Source organism: Pyxicephalus adspersus, chromosome Z, assembly GCF_032062135.1.
Source record: "Pyxicephalus adspersus chromosome Z, UCB_Pads_2.0, whole genome shotgun sequence".
NCBI classification, from domain to species: domain Eukaryota; kingdom Metazoa; phylum Chordata; class Amphibia; order Anura; family Pyxicephalidae; genus Pyxicephalus; species Pyxicephalus adspersus.
Window position 1 is genome coordinate 60,138,839 of NC_092871.1, and position 15,385 is coordinate 60,154,223.

At 38.3% G+C, this 15,385-nt stretch overlaps 2 protein-coding genes across 6 annotated transcripts in view; one reads left to right on the top strand and one right to left on the bottom strand.

Moving 5' to 3' along the window:
- The window catches only part of CERCAM (cerebral endothelial cell adhesion molecule), a 461,142-nt gene that overhangs the window by 93,707 nt on the left and 352,050 nt on the right, over window positions 1–15,385 (top strand). The window lies entirely within an intron of this gene.
- The window catches only part of SH2D3C (SH2 domain containing 3C), an 85,380-nt gene that overhangs the window by 11,547 nt on the left and 58,448 nt on the right, over window positions 1–15,385 (bottom strand). For all 5 annotated transcript variants that reach the window (XM_072431365.1, XM_072431369.1, XM_072431367.1 and 2 more), the window contains 7 exons: window positions 8,700–8,828; window positions 7,648–8,084; window positions 6,444–6,568; window positions 5,247–5,761; window positions 3,869–3,984; window positions 3,028–3,199; window positions 1,983–2,094 (listed from right to left, as the gene is read on the bottom strand). In XM_072431365.1, coding sequence (XP_072287466.1) covers window positions 1,983–2,094; window positions 3,028–3,199; window positions 3,869–3,984; window positions 5,247–5,761; window positions 6,444–6,568; window positions 7,648–8,084; window positions 8,700–8,828 — 1,606 coding nt within the window. The remainder of the gene's footprint in view (window positions 1–1,982; window positions 2,095–3,027; window positions 3,200–3,868; window positions 3,985–5,246; window positions 5,762–6,443; window positions 6,569–7,647; window positions 8,085–8,699; window positions 8,829–15,385) is intronic.

Below are 15,385 nucleotides of genomic sequence, written 5' to 3' on the forward strand. Positions count from 1 at the left end.
AGTCCTGGAAGAGGAGATTTTGATAACAAAAAATTATTACAATGCGAGACAAAATGGATTTGTCAACAATATTGATCAACATTTTATTGTCACATAAGTTTAATCATTGTTTTTCTTTATATTTCATTCACCAAAATGACCTATTATTATTTATCTCTATTATCTTAAACACACACCGCATATATGAACCTTTATCCTACTAGGGGCAATTATTATTTGATGCATTATGCTATCTTTTAACACCTGTCTAGACATGGTGACATCTTCTTACTAATGTTATTTATACTCACCATATAATGATCTGGACAACCTTATCTCTACCCTGCCTTCTTTCTATTTAATTGCAAATGATTTATGCATTTACAAATGACAATACCTGCTAACCATGATATTTGAAACTGCTTTGCTTAACATGTTTGTTTTTAGACTTAAGTGTTCTAATTGTTTATTTGTATGTATCTATATTATGACATACTTTTGATACAAATATCTATGTATGTTCTATAACATATTTAGACTGCATACAGTACCTGAGTACAATTCTGCTACCGCACAGCTGCCCCTGAGGAAGTCCATACTGGGCGAAACGTGTTGTGTCCACAAGCTGCACGTAGAATACTATGTTCGTTACCAGACTTGCGGTATATACACATTTTATCGTGTGTGTCCACATTAGGTTTTTATTTGACTAGTGCCAACCTGATTGGACTTTGAACTGGATCAAATGCATGTACTATTTTTTCTTTATATGTGTATATTTGAAAATACCTAGACTGTAACAGTCCCAGCATACCCCTGAGGAAGCCTTACAAGGCGAAACACATTGGGATAATCAGACTGGAACGGTTAACTTTCTTTAATGCACTGTGATAGCAGAACTCTGTTTAGCATGAATATCTCAATCCCTTGCTGATACAATGGAGTTGATAATATAAATCATGATTGCTATGTAATTATTTATGAACCATTATATCAATACCTAAATAATTTGTAAGCCTAAGCCCCCGTCTTTCTCTTGGTCTTTTCGACTTTCTACCTATATCACCTTGGGTAACACAACCGGAAGTAAAAAAAGATTCTTGTCCTGGTGTATCTTCTCTTTAGTAATCAGATATCAATCAGTGATCACGTGCATGCACATGTTGCAAATAATGTTGTTAAAATCAATGTTGGATCAGGCAAAAGCTTCCTGTTTTCCGGTATTTTTATATATTTTCTTTTAGGCTGTGGCCATGTTGTACTAAAAATCCAAAATATAATACGCACATCTTTGTCTTTTTTCATAACAGGAATTAACAGAGAGATAGAATTCCATGATTTTCTACCAATTTGGACCAACATCCAAAGATGCAAACAAAAGCTGAAAAAATTTCAAATTGCTTAAAGCAGACACGTCAGGGATTTCCAGTGTTTGTAGAATAACCCTGTTATTTACATTCAGATACCCTAACCTTAGACTAATCTTGTCTCTTAACCTACCTTTAAAAAAGTACCTCAACACTTACCCAATCCCCTGAAAGTTAACAAAGCCCTTAGCTGTAGACCCTAATTACCCTAACCTCTTACACTAAATGACATTTTTATGACTGAGAACACAAATCTTTCTGTTACACCTAATTTTACTATGTATATCACAGCCTATCCGATTTATAAAACTCAGGATGCACTGTGTAGCTAACAGAGCCCCTTTTAAAGCATTGGCATGGCTGTACCATTGAGCACATTTAAAAACTCTTCATGACAAAATGAAACTTTGTTTGACAAGGGGCAAACTGGGGTTAGCATCAAATATATTCCCTAATTATTAGACTCCAACTGCACTAGGGATCAAGAGCCTGCCCATGTTGTCTGGTAGGATGCCGGGAACAAAACACTAGCTTGGAAATTTTTACAAATCTTTTTACCCTTATAAAACACTTTGGTTCTAAGCTTTAAATATGTGATCCTTTGTGGGGGGTGGATCAAGCTGACTAGGCAATTACCTTTGCCCTCATTCATGCTCTTAAGGAATGGTTTAAGCTTTTTCTCATACAAGATGGCCCCTTCTGTATGCCTCTGTCTCAGTGTAACCCAGGTCTGTTCCAGTCTTGAGATCTGTATGCAAGAAAAGTAGACATGTTATAAATCTGCATATAGTAGATGTAATAATCTTGCTGTATTGTATCATCATCTCCTTTCAGGCATTAATAGAGCAGGCAGGAGGCCTCATTATCTGTGCACAGCTTCCCTCCCTACAGAGGGAGCCACATTATGTCCTGGCTCTGTTCCAGCTATCCCATGGCTAAAGATGGCAAAATACAACTTTACATGACCTGACATTTGCAAGTGATGAGAGCATTCCATGTGTTCCTTTACTCAAAAAAAGTATTTGTTAAAGAGTGTAAAGTCTGTTAAAGTCCAAGCCAACATTTTCTGTAACAGTTTTGAAAAGTAGGTATCGACATTGCTAGGTTCCAAAAAGACCCAGGCAAGTTAGCATGTTAACCACTTCAGCCCTTGTAGTAAACCATACTGTTTTGCAAAAAAATATTTTCAATGAAATCTATAGACAAATTTTTTCTTCATTTTTACCACTGTGTTTTTCTAATACCACTCATGTAACCTTTCAGACATACAAAATATAGTAACCCGTTTTACAAATAAACAAATGGTAGTTTTTCATTATTGCACATTTTTTTTAAGTCACTGAAAAAGGTAACAAACAAAACTAATAAAAATGAAAAAAAGCAAAAGGCAAAAGGAAAATAGTGTAAGAAAACCAGCAAGTGACTAAGTACTGTGCAGGTTGTGCATCAATTATAGAAATTCAGTAATTCATTTGTCACCAAAGTTCACACCACTTTAGCATAGGTGTCCTAACACAGACCTATATTACAGAAAAGGAGACTAGTGTGTCAGGCCAGTGTTGAATATTGAATGCTTTGGGTCTAACTGGTATCTATTGGGTTGCACAATTATATTTAGCCCCCCTGAACAACTTTTGTACCAAGAAAACAAAGAGGCTATATTTCTTGTAAACTTGCATACCTGTGACATTTCCAAGGCGTTCATTACAGCCGCAAAGCTGTACATGTTTCCCAAAGTGCCTTTCAGTTCAGCTGCTAGTTGTATGGTGTTGTGAAGCAGAGTGGCTCTCTCTTCCGTACTGCCTGTGCAGCCAAGGATATCCACAGCAATCATGATAGACATGGTATGAAATCTGTGAAGCAATGCAGAGAGATCACATTTATCTGTTATACAGGTGAACCGCTTGCAACTCTTGGGGGGAATCCTGATTTCCAAATTACACTAATTTCCTAAAAATGCTAGATTTCTGTCTGTCCCTGGCATCACTGACATAAGAAGCATGCAGGTTAAGAAAGTTAGAATGCCCAGTATGCATATTTTTCCCAGAAAGTCTTTTATTTAGGATCACACAAAGATAAACGAAGGTGTTATTATTCACAATCGAATATGAAGAAACCAAAATGTTAAACCAAATGTTGTGCAGCCATAGAAATCCATGTGACTTCTACAGGACCCAGTGATAAAAGGGACTATACGAAAACATCACACATCATTATTTCTCATCTGTCTTGCTACAAAGATTGCAACTAAACATAGTGGATAATAGAGATATAATTGCCAGTTATGTAGGTATAGCCCCTATGTGTCAGATTTATACCAGTGCACTTGGTATACAATGCTGTACAGCAGGGGGTTCTCTTTTGCTTTTATAGGTATACACCAGGTCCGCTTTTATATGTTCTGTCCTGCTAAGACTTTGTTACTCTGTGTATTTGGGGTTGGCTAATTGTCGTGTTATTCACATCCAGTGTGTCCCTACACTTAGTGATGACAAAAGCCTCTGTGAATGTTCTCCACGCACCTTTCCAAAAGGTCAAGTCGCAGCTGACGGCCATGCGGCAGTGTTAGGAGTTCCATGCCTGAGCTGACTCCCATGATTCTCTGCATCTCCTTGGTAACACCAAGTATCCTAGCAACCTAGAAGAAACGTGGAGATGGAAATGAATCTCTTCTAATTAGAAATAGATTGTTGCCACATCTTAAAGGAGGTGTCCCTGGAGGGCACAGCAATAAACACAATAATGGCAGGCATTTGAATCTGGCCATACCGGCAAGAAAAAAAATAAGGTGATGTCATTGTGACATCATTGCAGCTGCTCAACATATTGCAGCATTTTGAGACTTCATTAGTATTAACCTTTTTTTTGGACTGCAGTTCAGATCTGCCAACCTAAATCCTTTACTTCACTTTGAATAATAATTTATATATGTAAGAAGATCTCTGCTCTACATGTCAAATGATTAAAAAGAATCGTAAATAAGTCAGAATATTATTAAAACAATGTTTAAAGGAAGAATATTGTGCTTTTTTTCAGTGAGCACATATTATGGGCTATTATGTTTACATTCACACCTGTGTTGTTCCCAGTACAGGGTTCCTTTAAATGTTCAATGGAGCTTTCATTTTATATGCATGCTGTACCATACTCCCTTTTTATATATCACAGTTTAGTAAATTTACTCTAAATTTTACTGCATCACTCAGACTCTATCATCACTCAACAACAGATTATAAAAATACAGATTATAAAATCTCATCTATATGTGCATTGTTTTTAGCAAGTCAAAAATGATCATTAGATATGAATTGAGACCAAGGAACAGCAAGGCATATTAACTAATTTTATACTAGGCCTATTGAAATGTATTATATTGTACTTAATAACAAGCATTTAATATATTGCAGTTACCAGTGCATAGATGTGGTGGCTGTGTTTGTTTGTTTTTTTTCTTAATTTTTACCTTGTGATATTACCAGTAACCACCTTTATGTCCTAAAGTGACAACATCTTTTGGTCTGATTTATTAAAGCTCTCCAAAGCTGAAAAGGACACACTTTCATCAATAAAGCTTGGTGATCCAGCAAACCTGGAATGGATCTGCAAATACCAAATGACTTTAGGAAATCCATTCCAGGTTTGCTGGATCGCCCAGCTTCACTGATGAAAGTGTATCTTCTCCAGCCTTGGAGAGTTTTAATAAATCAGGCCCACTGCACTTTAAACTGTAACTATAGAGAAGTAGTGTTGTCACGCTGTGTAATATCGAAAAAAATCTACCACAAGTATCAAAAATATCAAAATATTTTGCATTTATCAAACTGATACAACAAAAAGTTTTCAAAGGTAAGCTTAATAAGCCAAAAGGTCGCAAAAGGTATTTGTTGGTGTTGACATTACCTCACAGTCTGTTTTGGTGATATGCTTGGCAATGGTTTTGGCATCGACTTCAGAAAAGAGCTCCTTGACCTTCCTAAGTATGCACATCTCCAGGGGCTTGTTGTCTGAGGGGATCAGTGTGGATTTGAAGCTTGTTGGATTGAAAGACGATTTGGCTTCAACACTAGGGGTTGTAAAGCACAGTTTGTCCTTATCGGGGTCCTCCACCCCATGGTTAGCCCCTGCCCGAGCACCTTCGTCCACTTTTAACCTCTCAACATAGCTCTTTGAAAGAAGGGTTTTGCTGGGGGTGTCGTGTGTTGGGGAAGCTGGACAAAGTTGGCAATAATGCCCGTTGTTTGGGTCACTATAGCTGTTTATAGAGGGGGAAGGAGAAATTTGTGTGTTTCCAGTTGTGTTCAATGCAGCCTTGTTGTTTGCTGGGCAGACATAGGGTTCACTGGATCTTCTCAGCACAGGCGAGCCGGGAGTCACATTTTTTGCTACTGGGGCTCCTTGGGGCTTCACTCGAACAACTGTGTACATGTGTAAAAAAAAAAAAAAAAAAAAAAAAAAGTAAAATAAACTGTACAATATGGGAATACAATTGGCCTGATTTATTTAAGCTTGCCAAGATTAAATTAGACTATTATGGGAGAACGTGGGTGATTCACCAAACCTGAATAAGATCTGGTGCAGACTGAAAACATTTGCCATCTATTAGGAAATCTTTTTTTTCCACCTGCTTTGGCTAGTGCCTGTGCTCCTTGTTGCATTCACATAAAGTAAATAAATGCCAACCTGGTAAAGTGAAGGGCCCCTCTAATAGGCTGCAGTAGATCTGGGAACCCAGCATGTTGAGAAATAGGGAACTGAAAGGTGGGTTATTGCTTTGGTATCTACAAAAAACTAAAATATTTGTTTGGGTGGACTGATTCTTTTAAAGTGACCCTGTCTCTAGACTTTGTACTAAATTTGTACTGGGATAGCCCAAACAGTAATTTACCAAACCTCAAATAGGAGGCTATGACTTGCAAGGAGGTATTGACTCACTTCTTGGATTTGTTACATTTTATAACAATTTCAAAGGCACATTAATAAATATATATTGAAAAGAAATACATTAAAAAGATTTTATTTTGTATTGCTTAAAAATTGGGCTTATTGTCCAGGATTTGCCCTGGAATGCCATCATCCCTTCTAATTCATTACAACTACCTGTACTGTAGGCCGGGGATCCAGGGGTTTCAGCAATAGGGGACATGGGTGAGTGCAAGTCCTGGATTTGGTCCACACTGACTGCACAGCTCCTAATGATATCTCTGTGATGAGGGGAGGAGGTGCTAGGGGAAGAAATAGAGCAAATGTTAGAATGGATGAAGTCAAAATTACAAAATCCCCTACAACACTATAGCTAGAATTTAATACATGTAGCCTGCACAATGTGGCATTTAAAAACAGCACAGATTTCTGGGGATATGGCTACAAAAACGTTATTTCTGGAATTGTATCTATTTCTAACCAATAGATTATGTTTCAGTTTTACCTTCTAAACAGTTATGGTAATTTAAGAATATCTAAAGCTTCAAAATGATCTTACAGTGTAAGAAATAGATGGGACATCCCGCAATTGGAACACCTGTGTCAGTGACAACTGTCTAAAAGGGATTTCCTTATTGGAGAGATTTTCTTCTCTCCTTCTGATTTGCTTTTGGACCAGGGCCAGTACTAATAAGATATGTTGGGTTGATGGTCCTGAGAAGGGATTCTTTACCACTCAGACATCAATCAAAGCTGAACCTGCAGTCAGTGACACTCAGCTTTACATAATTTGAACTCTGTTTTAAACTGTGACCACAGTGTCTTCCAGCATTGTTTTCCCTTGAGTTTTCAAGATGTCATGAGCGGTCTTGTCAATGCATGTCATGTCAATGCATTAAACTGAATAGAAAGCGGATACTGGAAGGTGTGAAAAAAATGTCACTTTTTCACTATGTCCTTGAAGGAACCTCTACCTTTCACTGTGCTCAGCAATCAAAGTAGAACCATAATACACTTTGTATAGTATATGTGTTTAGAAGCTCAGAATTCACCCTACCTTCAAATGGCTAATTGATTGTGTTAACCCCTGGGATGAAGGTTTCCTGTCTTGCCCTGACTTGGATAGTGTTGGGAAGGATTGGAACCTCTGCTGTCTTTGTGCCTATTTATGTAGCTTACCTCCCCAGCACAAACACAGCATTAAGAAATAACACTTTATTTAGTGTTGGATTTTAAAACCTGTCAGATTTTTAGTGTTGCTAGCAATCTAACTGGGGTCATCCACTTCATGTTCTATTCTAGTGACAATCAATTGTGTTTACTAAAGGAGTGGAAAAATATGTTACTACTATATAGGTTTCTACCAAAGGTATATTTATACCTGTTTGGACACCCATTGGCCTTAGTAATCTTGTCTGCAGTGAGTCCATCGGTCATGGTGATGCTTCTTCTTTTCATATGTCCTTTCTGTGGGCTTTGTGACCCTTGGCGACTGGGGGAGAGGCCATAGCTAGCCTCCAAGTATCGTAATGGGAATGTACGGTTTATTGGGCAGTAGATGAGTGCCCCACTCTGATCTGACACTGCTTTTCGGCTACCCACATAGGAACGCACCAGGGCAGGGATATTGTCAAAGCTTTCCTGCTCAAACAGGTATTGTATCCTTGGATAGCTGTCACTGGTCTTCACCATCACCTTGTTGATCCTAAAATGCAGAGGCTCATTTTTCCACCGGCAGGTTAGGACATAGTCACCCAGGCTTGTCAGTGAGTCTCTGATAAGGAAGTCCCCATTTCTCTGAACTAAACTCTCTGACACCTGTGGCAATAAAGAAATGTACAATTTTTCTAAACGTTTTATTGACAAAGAGAATACATATGGGACAACATGGATTGAAAGTGTTGACTAGTTATAAGAAAGCTTGAACTTCCAGTTACTGCTGGTAAAGATTTCAAAGGATACTGCACAATACATTGGTGTAGCCCAATGTTAACAAATGTGCCTCGATGTATGTGTAGGTCTTTTAACCTGAATGCACCTGAAAGATATTATCCAAATGTACCTGACCCTTTTTCATCAATATACATTGGCTAGACACTTATTGACAATCACGCCATCACTGAAATCACTTACTAAGACACCACAGTGGCAGGTCCATGTTAGACTGCTTAGGTACACCACAGGTATACCACAGGTAATACCTGCATCCAAAGTGCCTGAACCCCTATGGAGCATAGACTGCTCAGGGTCTATATCAGGTACATTTATCCACAGTATCTTTCTACTATTGCTCATGATATAGTTACCATTAAATCTTTAATTCCTAATTGCAATACTAATGGTCTTAAATACGTAGAAAGCAAAAGGAGTCCATCTACACTGGATCGGTTAAACTGTAACTGTTGTTCCTTTGTCTTTGGTTAAACCACTCACCTCTCGTGGTATGCGTCCATGATACCAGGCATGGCTGCGCAAATCCGAGCTGTTAAGTTTTAATTCCTCCTCCAACTCCTTGTGCAGCTTTTCAGGCGGAGTATCCAAAATGTACTTTTCCTTTGAAAACTGTTAATTAGAAAAAAATATGTACATCAAAATTTTAGTTTACTACTATTGTTTGCATTGAGATACGTTAAACTTTACAAGCATAGCCATCTTCACATTGAATCTTGGCTAAAGAACTGAAAACACAAGTATTAAACATATACATATTTGAAACCCACAGGTGTAAAATGTAGAAATATACAAAAACCAGTAATTAATTCAACACTTGGTCAATCGTTTAAAACTGAACAAACCACTGTAGGCTGAACTGAGTCTAGCTTCTCCTTGAAAATCACAAAACATTTCTTCCTCCCCTATAAGCTACTCAATCCAGCCTCCATAAGACTATATATTCAACTTTTGCTCTGTAGAAGCAAATTCCATATATATTTTCCTGGTTGTTCCTGTATTTATGGGAACCTGTGTTGTGCCACAGATGGAAACATGTATGTTATTATAATAACATAAATGGAAAAACTTCCTTGTGGTATGCAGGCAAAAAATTAATACCTATCTATGTATTTGTCATACGATCCTACTATTTTCTGACTTATACATTTCAAAGAAATCAATCTTTTCATCCATTCTTTTAGAAAACCTTCATCGAAATCTGAATAAGGGGAAATTGGCCAGTGTGTGTAAAACTTTTGTAGCACTAGTATTGAGGTTCTTCCATCAATTTTTGAATGATTGCTGCTGCATGGGTCTCCCATAAAGCGTAAGCAACAATCAATACAGTCTTGAGGACATTGGTTCAGGCCTGCCTTTGAACAAAAATGCTAGCCAAAAGGCACTTGTGAATTATTACAGCCCTTTTTGTAAGACGCCTCTAGCCCCCCCCCCCCCCCCCCCCCCCCCCCCCCCCCCCACGGCCCTGACCACCGATGGCGACCGCTGTTTTAGAAAAAAAAAATCTCCACATGCCACAGTGATGAATTTGGTTAAAATTGACCAGAGCTAGACGGAAGAGGGAAACAAAGTAAAAGTTATACTCCTACTAAACTTACTAGACTCCAATTTTAGGGCAAGTACAGGTCTGCAGCAAGGATTCTTATGACTTCCCACATCAGCCACTGCCTTCACCTTTAATTCTGTTTTCAAATTATTTTCAAGGTGTACAGAGGTGGCCACTAATGCCAAAAAAGCCGCCTCCCCCCAAAGCATACTGCCCCTGGTCCATGTCTATAACTTGCATTTAGGTGTCTATATATTGTCTATTACAAATATAGATATGATTGCTTATCAAGAGTAAAGCATCCATTGAAATTATTTTACAGTCTTGGTAACTATGATATGTATACCTAAATTCTTGATTCTTAAGGTACAAAGAGACAGTTTAACAGGATCAGTGGTTAGCCAGTTAAACTTGGCTGGTAATACTCTTTTACATATGGAGGATTCAGATCAGAAGCATCACAATAATAAAGGATATTGCATGGAAAGGGAAATAATGCACAAATTCTTTATTGGTCCAGGTGGCAGCTCTTAGTCTGTGTGATGGTCCCCACACCAGAATGCGATATTACCCCCACCGCACAAAATCGTATTAGAGCTGACTGGGTCTGTTTGAATAATACAAAGGGTTTAGAGGCGTTGTCTGCATTGTAATGAGCTTTAGCAGCCAAGGGAACACCTGAGCCAATGAGCCCAGCAAAACCCCCTCTTCTCCTGTTTGCTACTCTGCTAAAGCACTGATGTAATAGCCTGAGTCAGCTAGATGTCTTCACTATAGTCTGAATGTGGTCTACAGCTGAACCATTGGATTGGAAGTATTTCCTTCCAAAGCTGAAAAGGCTGCAGTGTCTGCATTCAAGGATTCTGAGAGACTGAGATAATTGATGGATAAATATAGTACATGTAATAGTGTTTAGGTGACCACAAAACAAATTTGGGGTTGTAATCTCTGAAGTTTAGGGAATTGTGAACTTTATTTATACAGGGCAAAGTCACTGAACAGGGAGTGCAAGAAGCACATACATACTTCCCATTTGGTTCACTGATGCCCGGTTAGCCTCGGGTTAGCAATTTTAGGACAAACTAGAGATCCCTTAAATATAACCTATTTGTTGCTGCTGGGTCTACAGGGAAAATAAAGGGAACAGTAATGACTTAGTACCTACCCTCTTCAAAATAATTACAGTACATCCAAGGGTCTTTGCTACACAGCTCCTCACATCTACAGATTCATACTCATATACCCCCCATGAATCCTCTACTAGCATTAGGTACCTAACCCTTTTTTCTTTCTAAACCTGCGTCACCTACAATCACTATTCAAGTTCCAATAGTATTTTTTCTAGTGCATCTTTAAAGCAAGCATATGACTGATGTGTTATGACAACAGTACCCTTTCTTTTATTATTTAGTGGTCCTTATTACATATTCATTTAATTCAAGCTTGAGTCTGATGGTTACCAAAGCAGTCATTGATTGAACTCAACAATCTAAAATGTGTTGTCAGCCGATCTGGATATTGCACAGATCACACACAATGTGTGTTTCAACTGTTTGAAAAGCTTGAGCTCCTTAGGATAGCCAGTTAAAATAGCCAGCTAAATCATTTGCATGTAACAAAACAACAACGCTCCCAATGATCTTTTTAAAGGTAATAGGTAAATGGTAAAAGGGTGTAATTCCAAAGAGTTAACTGACAGTTCTCAGGAGTTTATGGATTGTATTGGTGAGATCTCTGTGGACAATATTCAACAGAGCTGTCTGTCTGGTTCTGATCTCCTACAATGTAACAATCGGATGTAGGTAACTCTAAATCACATTAGTAAAATGGTATATACATTTAATATGTTTGTATTTTTATTGCAGCTTTTATTAAAAAGGATTCTGCCATAGAGGTCCTTTTTAGGCACCTTTCCTTGTAGGGTAACAAAGGCTTGTTATGTTATGCTCCCGTGTCGTCACCGTCATGCGGTCCTGATGAAGACTGCAGGGGACACATATTACACATGCATGCCATCAGGATTCTGATCCAACCAATAATTTGGCTGAAAGAGTCTGCAGGAATTCAACAGCACTGAGATGGTAAAATGGCAAAAAAAAATTGCAGTTGTTTTTAATGCACAATGCTTTAGCAAAAAACTTTTTTACAGATAAGGTTAGATATATGTTAAATGTCATACTAATAAACATGATCCAATAACGCTTGTGCCTAAATGCTGGCAGTAGAAGATGGCTGAATGAACAATTGCAGCTTGTTTGAAGCAGTCAGGGAAGCCCTGGACCTCATTGTGTTCAGCACTGGAACCCAAGATTTAGCTTTTAGTTGTATCTCTTTTATATCCCTTGTCCAAAAATGAAGGACACTGGACTAGGGCGTGTCACTTTATGAGGGATTCATACCCTCCTCAGCCAACCAGGATCAACCAAATCAGTTCTGCAAAAGAGCCCACTGTTGGCATTGTCCACCCCGATTACTATTGTCACAAATGTATAACACACACACACACACATTTTTTACCATTGCTGTACAATAGACCGTGCAATCACTGTTTACAATGCAATATAGGTCAATCTGTCCATCATTCTGTAGCCCATAAAACAAATCCATTTTAGACAAGCAAACCTGATGTTGAGATAATTAAAAGCATTTTCTGTGTAAGCGCAGCCCCTGCCTAACACTGGTATAGGCCTTTTTCACAGCATAGTGCAAATATCCTGCTTTTTTGACTGCTGTGAATAAGTGTAGAGGGGGGAGGAGGGGGATACCGGGGGAAGGGGGTCAAGTCTAATTACTGGTGGGGACATTCAGCCTAAATATTCCCTGGAGGGTCCAGGGTTTAAATCATTGCCATGACAACCACTCCTGCCAAGGCTGCTAGTTTTTTTTTCCACAGAAAAGGGAAAGTTCAATGATTCTGTAGATGTCTTCTCCTGACCCCATGCTCCTATTTGGTCACATTATTTCAGCCACATTATGACACTTAAAGCCTTCCTAAACTCAGAATTTTCACTTTACCCTTTTTTGTAAGGTAAAAATTCTGTTTGTTCGTGTTTTTTAAAGTGCAACACTTAAAAAAGGGGTGCAGCACCATCCCCCTAAAATGAATGGGAGCGCAGAGCCTCCCAGGATACCTACGTCCCACATCCCAGGAGGCTCCTGGTTGCTCCTTCATGCACAGAAGGAGCCCTTTCACCAAAAGGGAAATAAATTGCCGATCTCACGCATGCTCAGTGTTTTTGGGTTTACTTCCTCTTTAAGAGCTCATTTACACAAGTGTTGCTCTTCCTGACTTCGGTCAGCAAATTCCTATTGGCTTCAGTTGAGTGGTGTAGATGATGGTTTAAAGGCTGAGTATAAACTACAATTGCTGAATTTTCCTTTGTAATGAACGTAAAAGGCTGCATTTATCAAGAATGCCCAACTAGATCAGGGTACTTAAACACAAGGATGAGTTTGTCACGTATGTCCACTGTCAGTTGGTCAAACAGTGATCTCCTCTCTACTCTCAATAAGATGAACAAGAATGATCAGCTAAGCTAAACTTGAGTGTTGTTGGATCATGCCTACACATCTGCATACATCAGGATACTTTTCTCCAACAAAAAACACCTACATTTTCCAGAAAATGCTAAAACCAGCCACATAAGTCAACTTTTGGTCTCTTAGATTGCTAAAACGCAAAATCCAATATATCAGGGGCCATGTCATATGTCTGTTCCTCTGTCATATATCTGTTCTCCTGTGGAGTGCAGTTGTTTTATTGGCTGAGTGTACTAGCGATTTGTTGGGCTTTGTTTGGGATGTGCTGGGATGTTGCTGACACCAAATTTGTATTGGGTCAGTTTGGTTTTGCTTTACACAAAACAGCGGTGGATTGGTTACAGCACATCCAATTGATTTTGGAGAGATCTCTTGACTTTTGAAACCCCACAGTATTTTCTGCTTGTGAGTATTTAAAATATTTTATTTATTAAATGTTATATAGAAGCTACATTGTGCCATGTGTTTAGGTACAGCTTTAGCCAATCTGTTTCTGGAGCAAAATGGCAAAGAAGTTATTCAAGTTCAAATATATATGATAAGTATGATAAGTATATTTTTTCCCACAAAACACCACTGAATGTTTTTCCTTTAAATATCAACCAGATTGTCTGCTTTAGTACACCTTTACTGGATGCTTTACTTTGTTCCTCTTTTTGTATACAAGCTCCTTAATATCATACGTAAATCAATCCCAACTCCTGTATGATCAGTTTCACAAAAATGTAATTGGTTGTTATTGCGTTTTTTTACATTGTTTGTTGTGCAATTTATTAAAGGGGTCTTGCTATTAGGCATGTAGCACAGAGAATGCTGGGGCTAAGCACATCATGGCAGCTGATGTGCTACAACTTGCTCAGTCCTTATTGAGCATACAATACTCTTAATTAATTAAATTAAGATTATTTCAATTAAATCAAAATTCCTTAGAATTGTATTCAGAAGCTGAATACTGAAAATGTTCTGTACCACTTTATTTTGCATCTCTGCCTGTGTCCTGGGAGTAGTGGTGTTTGATTTCTCCCTGGAGGATGGCTGTCACTGTGACTGAGAGTGCACAGCTGCACACATACTAAATCTAATTTATGAAACTGCAGCAAATTAAAAATACTGGTGTAGCCCACGACAGCCAAATTACATGTTTTCTGTGATATGCCCACCTGCAGTATAAACTGGTAGGCAGGAATATATAGGTTGATAAGAGCAACGCCTCTGTTTAGCTCTACACTGGTGTCTACAATTGAATGCTACTGTATGTTATTTTCTTACAATAAAATGGTTCAATAACATCAGAAAAAAGATGTATGTTCGTGGCTAGAAGCTCCATCCCTCTTTTTTTTTAATCCTTATCCCATGCTACATAATGGACTATTTTTATTTAATTTAGGTTATTGGTAATTTTTCATCATTGCACAATATGTCTGGTAATGCCATTAGAATTTTGAACCTATCCATTTTAATTTGGGGGTTCTGGGTTCTCCGCCCCTTTCTGTAGGTGTTGCATATGCTGTCTGCATTCCCATTGGCTGGAAATGATGTAATTGCTCCTAGAATCTGGTAATCAGCTACTGGTGAAGGGATGGTGCCTCCACCACTGCTACACCCAGTCATTCATATATTGCGCCTTGTTTCATCCTCTGTAACCCTTGCTGTGCCAAAAACATGGCTATGCTCTTGATCATACATACATATTTCTCCAAAAATGTCACCTGTTCCACTGAAAAACTGCCACTTCAGTATATATTTCTATAAATTATCAGCTTTAGAGTAAAACCTTTGCATGAAGAATTCATAATCCAAATAAAAACACATTTTGCTACAGCTCTGGATGCAAAGCTAGTAACATTAAATAGCTGCCCCAAAGGAAGGAAAATGATCACAGAGAGGGGGAGCACATCCATTATTTCTGATGAAGAAATGTCTAAAAACACCAAACTAATATCTATTGCATTGAACATAAGAACACAAATCCTATCAGATAAGAAACACATGTGTTTAACTCTTTTAATGCTTTCCAAGCTTGCCAGTGATACAAAATGACATCATGGTTCATCATCTTCTCCTCTCATTCAGTGATGTACCT